At 48.4% G+C, this 11321-nt stretch overlaps 1 protein-coding gene across 1 annotated transcript in view; it reads left to right on the top strand.

Annotated features, from left to right (window-relative positions):
• Nucleotides 1-7483, top strand: part of mxi1 (max interactor 1, dimerization protein) — a 27107-nt gene extending 19624 nt beyond the window's left edge. The window contains 4 exon segments of the mRNA XM_084465885.1: nt 1625-1659; nt 1662-1738; nt 2492-2702; nt 3935-7483. Of these exon segments, the coding sequence (XP_084322011.1) occupies nt 1625-1659; nt 1662-1738; nt 2492-2702; nt 3935-4101 (490 nt within the window). The 3' untranslated portion in view covers nt 4102-7483.
• Nucleotides 7484-11321: the final 3838 nt, after the last annotated feature.

Genomic DNA, 11321 nt, shown 5'->3' on the forward strand with positions numbered 1-11321 from the left:
TCTCTCTCTCTCTCTCTCTCTCCTCTCTCTCTCTCTCTCTCTCTCTCTCTCTCTCTCTCTCTCTCTCTCTCTCTCTCTCTCTCTCTCTCTCACACACACATATACATACATACATACATACATACACAACTCACGCATAGCATTATAATGTATCACATTCATTGGCCTTTCGACAGGATTGCAAGTTGTCTCACTTCAACGTTTCTTATCTCTTTAACAGCTAACCTCATAGCACACACACACACACACGCACACACGCACACACACACACACTACTCTACAGCTAGCCCCCAAGCGACTCTGCACACCACATGTCAAGTATTAAGTCTAGCGAGCCTGCCTTAGCATAGCAGACACGATAACCTCCAGGTCTAATCTAGGGTCATCTGCCAAATGGGCCAGTCAACCCGGACTCAAGCCCTACCCGGGCTTAAGTCCCATACCTGGGCTCGGGTCTGCATGGTTCCAGCTGAGTGTTGTGTTGTCATTCTCCCCCCTCAGAACCAGCTGGGAGAGGAGCCCCATTTGCTAATGGAGTGCTGATTGTGTTATAACCTCAATTATCTGCCTTCACCTCTCAACTATGGGGCCATTAGCAGCGCTGATATATCTCCTGTCTGCAGACACAGGACCAGGGCTGATAGTGTGTGTGTGTGTGTGTGTGTGTGTGCATGTCTAGCCCCTTTTAAAAGAAAAAGCCTGCTCGACGCAGGAATGTTGCCCGCGTTATGCCGTCACACCTTCTGTAGCAAGCGCACGCCACAGAACGGAGGTGGCATTGTGGTGGTTCCTCCTTTAAGCCAGCAGCAAGGGCGGTATCAAAGCCGATTGCACGTCCTTGTAAAAAGACGACGGTAAAGTTTGGAGTCAGTGTACGGTGGAAACAGAGGTTGTGGCAGAGGAGGAGCCTGTCCCAGTAGACACGATGTACAGAATGAAGGCAGTGGAGGATTTCCAGTTCCACGTCATGCCTCTGATTCCTGAAGGCCACGGGGGGAGTGTGTGTGTGTGTGTGTGTGTGTGTGTGTGTGTGTGTGTGTGTGTGTGTGTGTGTGTGTGTGTGTGTGTGTGTGTGTGTGTGTGTGTGTGTGTGTGTGTGTGTGTGTGTGTGTGTGGGGGGGGGCGGGGGGCCGGCTTTGTGTGCTTCCTAAAGAAAAGCAAGGCAAGCGTCATGATGGATTGTTCTGTGGGCGATACGGCAAGATCTGTGTTTGCAAGGGGCTTGTGAAGGTGTTGTTGTGTTAGGTGGCGATAGTGGTGGGTGGGCTGGAGACTGAAACTGTTTTTTTTCTCGAATATGCCCCCCCCACCCACTCATCGCCAAGCTCTTGAAGTGTAGGAGGGAAAACGAACAACTCAAAGGAAAGTGTCCGTAGCATGTATGCTATTGATCCCCCCCCCCCCCCCCTCCCCCCAGCAGCACTCTCTTAATCTGCGGGCCTGAAGGAATAAAGGGAAAGAGTACATGTGCGGGTCTAGGTGTAATTGGTCTGCTGTAAATGACTCTGAGCTACCACAATGGGACCATTCAAGTGCCTGTGGAAGATATCATCACTAAATCTCTCCCTCTCTCTCTCTCTCTCTCTCTCCCTCTCCCTCCCCCCCCCCTCCCTCGTTGCTACAGGCGGGCTCACCTGCGTCTGTGTCTGGAGAGGTTGAAGGCCTCATTCCTCTGGGACCGGACTGTAACCGCCACACCACCCTGGGCCTGCTCAACAAAGCCAAAGCACACATAAAGGTAACCAGGCCCCCCAACCCCCCCCCCTCCCCCCCACTGCCGCGAACCCGAGGCCCGGGCCCCCAGGTCCCCGGGAGCCCCTTCTGGGCAGGACGCCGCGCCCGGAACGCCACCGCCCGCCGTAAAACGATCCGGGCGGAGCTTGTCGTCACTCGACGGGGCGGCAGGAAGTGTCTTGGGTGTGGGGGCTGGACGCTAGAGCAGCACTGCCTTCAGAAAGGCAGCCCGGTTAAAGACGTGGGCGTTGGCCGAGGTGTGGCTAGTTGTAAACGCTGCCGCTTGGCACGTTCAGGCGGCCCGTCCTAAGAGAATACGTGCGGACGTTCAATGCTTCACTGCCGTGCGTTGCAGACCCTCTGTGCGGCGCACGGGCCAGATGCTCTTAATACTGCTGGGGCTAAGCTGTGTTCAGGGTGTCATTATGTCAAAGGTTGTTTTGTACGTTCACTGTGCATTTAGCTCAGCTTAATGTTGGTTCAACATTAAGGTTTTTAAACAAAAGCTTAATCAAAGGGTCATGTTGGGAACAAAGGCTAAACGGTTATACATATAATCAGATGTAAGAACTAATGGCTCACCCCTAGGGAGGATGAGGCTGGAGGTTACTAGAAGATGCAGATACATACGTCTGTGATAATGCCACTAGCCGTACAAAAAATGGCTTACTTGTAGTCCTGCTAGGTAAGGTTTTAATTATCATGCCATTCTCTTTCTCTCTCTCTCTCTCGCTCTCTCTCTCTCGCTCGCCCTCAGAAACTTGAAGACGCGGACAGGAAGAGCCAGTACCAGCTGGAGTCCCTGGAGCGGGAGCAGAGGCACCTCCAGAGGCAGCTGGACCTGCTAGCTGGGGGCACAGGGGCCCCGGGTGGCACAGGGGCCCCTAGTGGCTCCGGGGACGGGGAGCGGATACGCATGGACAGCGTGGGCTCCACCCTCTGCTCCGACCGCTCTGACTCCGACCCAGGTACCTGGAGCACTGCCAGGCCCTGCTGGCTCTACAGAGCACCTAGCAGCTAGCACTAGACGCTACAAAGCACCTGGTACCTAGCACCAGGTGCTACATTATACCTAGCATTAGGCGCTACGTGGTACCTAGCACCAGGTGCTACATTATACCTAGCATTAGGCGCTACATGGTACCTAGCACCAGGTGCTACATTATACCTAGCATTAGGCGCTACATGGTACCTAGCACCAGGTGCTACATTATACCTAGCATTAGGCGCTACGTGGTACCTAGCACCAGGTGCTACATTATACCTAGCATTAGGCGCTACGTGGTACCTAGCACCAGGTGCTATGTTATACCTAGCATTAGGCGCTACGTGGTACCTAGCACCAGGTGCTATGTTATACCTAGCATTAGGCGCTACGTGGTACCTAGCACCAGGCGCTACGTGGTACCTAGCATTAGGCGCTACATGGTACCTAGCACCAGGTGCTACATTATACCTAGCATTAGGTGCTACATGGTACCTAGCACCAGGTGCTACATTATACCTAGCATTAGCGCTACGTGGTACCTAGCACCCAGGTGCTACATTATACCTAGCATTAGGCGCTACGTGGTACCTAGCACCAGGTGCTACATAATACCTAGCATTAGGCGCTATGTGGTACCTAGCACCAGGTGCTACGTTATACCTAGCATTAGGCGCTATGTGGTACCTAGCACCAGGTGCTACGTTATACCTAGCATTAGGCGCTACATGGTACCTAGCACCAGGTGCTACGTTATACCTAGCATTAGGCGCTACGTGGTACCTAGCACCAGGTGCTACATTATACCTAGCATTAGGTGCTACATGGTACCTAGCACCAGGTGCTACATTATACCTAGCATTAGGCGCTACATGGTACCTAGCACCAGGTGCTACATTATACCTAGCATTAGGCGCTACATGGTACCTAGCACCAGGTGCTACATGGTACCTAGCACCAGGTGCTACATTATACCTAGCATTAGGCGCTACATGGTACCTAGCACCAGGTGCTACATTATACCTAGCATTAGGCGCTACATGGTACCTAGCACCAGGCGCTACACAGTACACAGCATATTATATCATTATATCATCATATCATCCAACTCAAAGGTCCAACTCACATCATCTATGAGTTGGACCTTTTTGTAAAAAATGTTACCTTAACTTAACATGTTAAATTAACCAACGTTGGCCTGCTTTCCCTTTGCAGAGGAGGAGATTGAAGTGGACGTGGAAAGCACAGAGTTCTCCCACGGAGAGCTGGACAGCGTCAGCACGGCCAGCACCAGCGACCTGGACGACCACAGCAGCCTGCAGAGCCTGGCCAGCGACGAGGGCTACTCCTCCTGCAGCGTCAAGCTGGCCTTCAGCTCCTAGAACCGTCGCCCCTCCTCTCGCCCTCTCCTCTCGCCCTCCTCCACCACCACCACCACCACCACCAACACCACCACTACCCGCCCAACCACCCCACCTGGCCCAGCAGCCACACCGCTCCTCCACACCTATCTATCCTATTCCATCCATCGGTCCACTCAGCCTTCCGTCCACCCTGCCGTCCCTTCATGGGTCCCTCCTATCCCGGCCCCACGCTCAGCACGCACCCAGCAGACGCCACACTGGCGTGTTCAACACCAACGCCCGGAGGCAGTGTTTGCCTGACCCCTCCCTCCACCCAGACTCTCTCCACGAACCCCGGTGCGCCCCCCGGGGCCGGACCTGTAGGGGGCCCTCCACCTTTCACCCCCACCCCCAGCCAGCGGTCGACCAATCACAGAGCCCACGCCCACAGAGTTGTTCAAACTGCAGTTTGGTCTCTTCAGAGGGAGACTAGAGAGAACCTGGCTACTGGGAGAACACCGACTATTGACTAGGATTTGAACGGCCCACCGATGATCCGATGAGGGAATGGTGTCTTTTTTGATGAATTTTGTTTTGAGGGGCGATCGTTCCACGAAACCTCCATCATCTGATCTCAACCCCCCCCCCCCCCAAACCCCACACCCCCATGTTTTTAAAGCAGACATGCACTTACCATCGTCTTTGGAATGATTCTACTTTTAGTCCACCCCCCCAGCCCTCCTTCCTCTGTGTGTCCGCCCCCATGTGGGGGGAGGGTCTGGAGGTGAGAAGGGGTCCCCCTATCCTCACCCAGGGGGGGGGGGGGTCCTGCCATGTCGACATCTTCTGGCTCTGTTGAACGTTTTTTTTGGTTGATTTATCTTTTTTCATTTGAACATCCATCGTCTTATTGTCTTTCGTCACCGCGGCCTGGACACTCGAACTGGTGCTATCGTGACACAACGCCGAACCGGGAGGGGAGGAAAACGTCTCTCTCTCTGCACACGTGCAGCGATAGCTTCGATAGCTAGGGACCGCCCTGGTCGCCGTGGTTACCAACCAAGCCTGGAGGAAGAAAAAACGAATCAAAAAAATATATACGGGGAGGGGAGAACATTCTATATAGTATATAAATGATATACAGTACATACATACATTCCCGAGAAATGTGGGTGCTCCGTGCGTTTTCAGAGTGCACAGTATGCGTGTGTGTGTGTGTGTGTGTGCGCGTGTGTGTGGGGTTTTTTGTTTCCCTTGACAAGCAGCTACCAACAAGCTATGCCTACTCGTCTCCAGCTGTCCATAGAAACTGGCACAATACAAACCCCACACATCCTAATGAGAGCAGACAACAGGACAACATTGACAATGTTGACATAGATCTACAGTACATCCCTTTTCCAGCAGTAACAAGCAATAACTGGTAGTCCCTGCAGGTTATTCTCTCTGTTCAAGCCTTGGCAGTTTTGGGCTGTTTTCCTTCATTCTCTCTCTGAAGACAAGCACCCGCATTCACGACCGTCCAAAAGAGCAATTCGATTTGCTTGTTTATTTTTCTGTACATATATACAAATAGCTTAATAAATTAAAGATGAAAAAAAGGAGTTAAAAAAAAATGGTAGAAGCTCATTGGTAGAACTATTGCCTCTGTTGCTGTTTGTTCCGTGTCTATTGTGCATTTTAAATTATATTTTTGGAAAGATTTTATCTTCGTCAAGAGTGGCAGTGGATGTGGCATGGACAGTATTACTTAGTTCCTTTTTGCTGGTTTTAAACGTTCAAAGGTTACACATTTTGTAGCTGCTCCCCGAAAAAAAAAAATCTCTCTATATATCTACAAGGCGTTAGCAAAACGAAACTGAACAACACCCTCTCTCTAGTCGTGAAAGGAGAACTCGAAAAAAAGACTTCTGATTATCGCCTCTGTGTGGGCATGTCCTTTTTAATTTATTTATTATCAATCGTATTCAACCTTTTAAAACGTGTAAGGCATTCCACTAATGGTGGCGTGTGGAGCAGAGCTCAGAGCTGTGTGGGGGAGGAGGGAAGGGGCAGATGATGATGTCAGAACACTTTTTTCAAGATGGTAACTTGTCCCGACCCCAAATGTGTTTCTGAGGTCTTTTCCATATTGCACTTCAAGCTGAATTATTCGTTTTTTCCTTATATAAACGTATAAAGATATATTTCATTTCCACCTCTTTTTAACAACTCTAAATGTAAAAAATATATATATATACAAAAAAAATCTGAATTTACTTTTTAAATATTTATTTTGACAATTCCTCCACAAACAATGGGAGGGAGGTTAACTTATTATGTTTGTCTTATTTCACCCCTCTTTAGTTTCCATTCCTTATTTTAAGTATTGTATATGTTGGGGATTCTTCTTTTTTTTTTTTTTTTTAAAGGGGTGGGTGTCTGGGGGAGAGAAAAAAAACTATGTAGCCATTTTTATTTTATTTTATTTTCCTATTCTTTTATTTGATGGACACTTGAAATGTAACTGTGCCCCCAAAGCTGCTGTAGTGGGAGCCTTGTCTCTTTAAAACATCCACAGCCTTGTCCCCCCCCCACCCCGAGTCCCAAACAGTCCGGCTCCCAAAGTGACCCCCAAACCTCCACCGTTAGTAAGAAACCAGGGGTCACCCAGTGAGACCGAAACTCCCTCCATGAAAACCAAGCATTCGCCAGGTGAAGCTTTTCTGCCATTTCTCGTGGTTTTCCGGACATCTTTCTTCCCTTTTGCCCATTCAAAAGCTGTAGGCTCTTTGTGTTGTTGTTGGCGTAACCAAGACAAATACTCTAAGGGGTCAGGGTGGAGGCCATCTCCAGACAAGGCACGATGCATCCCCATGGTAATTGGCTACCACTCAAATACAAGGAGTCTAAAACTCCACTGTCCTCGTTATGTTTGAGGATCACATTCTCTATTAGATGTTTTTAGTGGACAACATGTGTCTTACTGCAAGGGACTCCCTTTTTGGAGGCACAGACCCTCGTTCTCCCAGGGGGGGTGGGGGGGGGCATCATTAGAGGTGTCTGGTTGTCTAAGCTCTCTGTAGAGCTGTGGTGACGTTTTTGGGACTCGGCACAGAATCAAAAAGTCACCGCTACGGTGCTCTGTCTCCCGCAGCAAACACAAAAACAAAACAATGCCAAAACCACCTCAGAACATCTCTCTCTCTCTCTCTCTCTCCCTCTCCCTCTCCCTCTCTCTCCCTCTCGTCGACTCTCTGTCTGTACATTTTATTATTTAATATGATCCACTTGCTTTTCTCTCCAGCCACTCGCAGTAAATCCACTTCCTCTTGTTTTGTTTGTAGCTTCTCCTCTGTTGGTTTTATGAAGCTGCAGCTGAAGTTGAGAGAACAGGGCCCATGTTTGACTACCCCCTGCTTCTTCTCCCACCCCCCCTCCCCCCCCCCCCGCCCTAACCCTTGGGTCGGGTTTCCCTGATGAGGAGCCGCCCGCGGCACTGCAAAAGGGGTGGGGAACACTGCACAAGTCACATAGTGGACGGGCCCACAGCAGTAAACCGTGTTTACTTCTCCTGTACCATTATCTAGACTTCCTGTGCTAATTCTGCCCTATGTGGCAAACAACGCCCCACCCTTTTCGGCCTGCAGGTGGGACGATACAAAGGACTACGGATCTCATCCACTAATGTGTAACCCGGGGTGTCTCTCCTGTGTTTTTGTCTGCAGTCGTTTATTTAATGTCCTTACTGAGGCTGTGACAGACGGATGGACTGGAACTGTGTGAAGATCAAGCTCCACTTAATACCTTGTGAACGCTGGAAAGTTTCAGTCGTATGGATTTTATTTTATTTTATGTTCATTTTTTCTTTCATTTCTGATGATTTTGAAATAAAGGCTATATGGATATATTGTAGGCCTGTCGGGTTTCAATTGCGTGTTCTCTGTTTAAAGTGACACTGACCCTGAGCACCTGGTGGACCGGGCTGTGAATTGCACTGAGGTCTCTGACCGGGATAGTCACAGCCCCACCGATTGTTCCCTCTCTCTCTCATGTTCTGCCAGCGCTGCAGAGTCAAATGGTGGGACATAGCTTTGAAAGATCCCACATGGCTAAGTGAGCTTTTCCCCCTCTGTTTGGCTTGGCATTAGTCCTGGGTGGAGGGTGGTGGTATTTTTGATATTTGGGAAATAGGGAGGGAGAAGGGGGCGGTGGGGGGGGGGGAGGATTTGCTTTGCAGCCTGGTGAGAGAGGAGACGAAATGGGTGTCTTGTGGGCTTTCATGGGAGATTTGAGGTTGGGAGATCGGTAATGCCTGGTTCCTTTTAGTCCAAACAGACCACCGAAACAAGCAGTCCCACTAAAGGGGTCTTCCCTGTTGTTCTGAACGTGTGGCCATCTCTTGAAAAACATGCACTCTGATGGTTACTAGACGTGTTTGTTGAAGATGCAATACTTAAATAAAATAAAAAAAAAACAAGATTGTCAAACTTGTCTTGTGGTGATTCATCTGACTCTGGCTGCAGATCTCACAGCATGCAATAACATATTTGGTGGTCTGGGGATAACAAAACACACGAAGCAAAAGACAGTTATGCATAGTTAACATGTTTTATGTTCATTTAATGTGGACATAAGTATAACCTGTTCTTCAGATTGGCTGTTTTGCGGGAACTAGACGCATAGAAACATGTAATCTATGCATGCGACAAATAAAAGGCTCTCCCATGCGCGCACGCATGCACGCACGCACGTAAGCACACACACACACACACACACAAAAAAAAAAAAAAAATCTGTATAAATGTGTGCAAGGCATCTAGCCGCAGGAGTTACGAGCAGTAAATCATATTATCCACCACATTTTATACTATCATCAAGCGTTGGGCTGCTTCCTTTGAAAGAAAAAAGGAAAATATATTCACAACCTCCCAAGTCGTACAAAACCACAGAGCAGTACGGGAATCACCCTGTGTTAAATCACTGCATGTGTCCCAGAGAGCACATGCTCTGCTTGTTGAGGATTGTTTTCCTGCTGCTATTTCGTTTTCAATGAGATTTACAATGGGATAATAACTTCATAGAAACGCTATGTAATGTTGATGTAATGGGAAACAAATACCACCCACCAAGTTCTACGGTTACTTGTCAGCCATGGTAAAATGGTTAAATGATTGCTGAAAGACTTTATATGTAGGTATTTTTTTAAAAATATTTAATTCTTTGGAGCTGGTGCAACTCATAAAATATAAAGATAACTCCCGGGGCTTAAATGTAATCCGATGCTGCCACCTAGGGGCAAGACCGGGACGTTCAGATCGATCCTCGAACCATCCACAACACCAGTACAAGTCATCACCGGTACGTTATTATCCTTCGACTGATCGCAGTATTGCAGATAAATGCACAAAACATCAACTTTTGCTCGCCTGAACGTCTGGTTTGTGGTAATCATTTTTACCATGACAGTGACTGAAAGTAGGCCTACCATGAAAAACTAGAAGCATGGCAAACAATCTGGCTCGTCCCTGGGCTACAAAATAGCGAACTTGACAATAATCATACCTCACCGCTAGGGTGCACACGACGACAATTATTGAATGATTATTGTACTTGGACATGGACATATGGCTATGAATGATATGTGATGCAAAGATATATATAGATATATGCTTTTTGTAAGCCATAAATAACCATTATAAGTAAGCAAGTATCATGTGTTGATGAATGTGCTACATGTGCTGAATGTTTAAAAGTCTATTTCTCCAATAGAAGTCCATCACTTATCAAAAAGTATTTACTTGGTGGGTTTCCATGGTGAGCAGACTTTGGACTCCATGTGGGAGTCACAAATTATTTAAATTCAGCATGTCGCCAGTGATCACTAATTAAGCCTTTTCATGTTGGCTAAAACCCCAAAACAACACATCCAAAAATTGCAAAAACGTCATTGCATGGGTTCCCCAAAGCAACAGAATGAGTAGGCGTCGATCCCCCCCCCCCCCCCCCCCCCCCCCCCTCCCCGCTCCCTCCTCCCAGTCAACAACAAATGTCCTGTATCTCGATAAGAATATAAAATGTGTGCTGGTCCACACCTCCTAATTAAAAGGCTGCTGACAGGAGATCCTGGCAGTGAGGAGCAGGAAGGCAGCCCGGTCTGCTGGGTGAAGGAGTATCTCACCCAGGGGGAGCTATTCCCAGCCTCCTCGCTGACACATGACTCATAGCCATGGAGTGCCATCTACATGTTGGTGGTGGTGGTGGTGGTGTTGTTGTTTTATTGTCATATTGGCACGCGCAACCTCCAGCCTATTGCCAAGCAATAGGAGGAACAAGCAATTACTGTCCCCGCAGTGCGATAGAGGAAAGAACCCTACTGGGATACATACCGTCTAGTATAGGAGATGTTGCTATGCTACATAGCAAATGGTATAGCAGATGTTGCTATGCTAAATAGGAAATGGTGTAGTAGCTGTTGCTATGCTGAATAGGAAATGGTGTAGTAGCTGTTGCTATGATACATAGGAAATGGTGTAGTAGCTGTTGCTATGCTACATAGGAAATGGTGTAGCAGGTGTTGCTATGCTACATAGGAAATGGTGTAGCAGCTGTTGCTATGCTACATAGGAAATGGTGTAGTAGCTGTTGCTATGCTACATAGGAAATGGTGTAGCAGGTGTTGCTATGCTACATAGGAACGGGTATAGTAGATGTTGCTATGCTACATTGGTAATGCTGTGCTCCTTTACATATTAAATATCATAGTTGTTGTTATGTATGCTAAGTGGGGCCAGCATGATGGGGTTTACGTTTGTGTGTGTGCATCTGCGTGGGTCTATGTGTGTGTGTGTGTGTGTGTGTGTGTGTGTTCCTCCGGTGACCCACATGAGTCACTGTCCCCGGGGCGACTGGGCATGTGACATCACAGCAGGGCTTATCTTTGGAGGAAAAGCAATTCCCCTGCTAAACGTCAAGTCAGCCGAGCCTAGGTGGCAGAGAGCAGGCCCGACCAGTCCGACCTGGTATAGGCGTCACTTCTCCAAACACAATTAGCATGTTGTTTGTTGTCTGTCTGTTGTAGTTTCTAAATTAGGACTGAGGGGAGTGTCAAAAGTGTGATAAGTCTATGTTCGTCTTTCCCTCTGTTGAGGATTTCCCTTTGGCTGCTAAAGTCACCCTCACTGCTTGACGCGTCTCTTTGTCTATGTAATAATACAAATCAAATCAAACAAAAACGAATTAGACGGAAATCTAACGTTGCCCACCTGGTAGGTGGGGCG

This window comes from Micromesistius poutassou, assembly GCF_964030765.1.
Source record: "Micromesistius poutassou genome assembly, chromosome: 3".
Classification (NCBI taxonomy): Eukaryota; Metazoa; Chordata; class Actinopteri; order Gadiformes; family Gadidae; genus Micromesistius; species Micromesistius poutassou.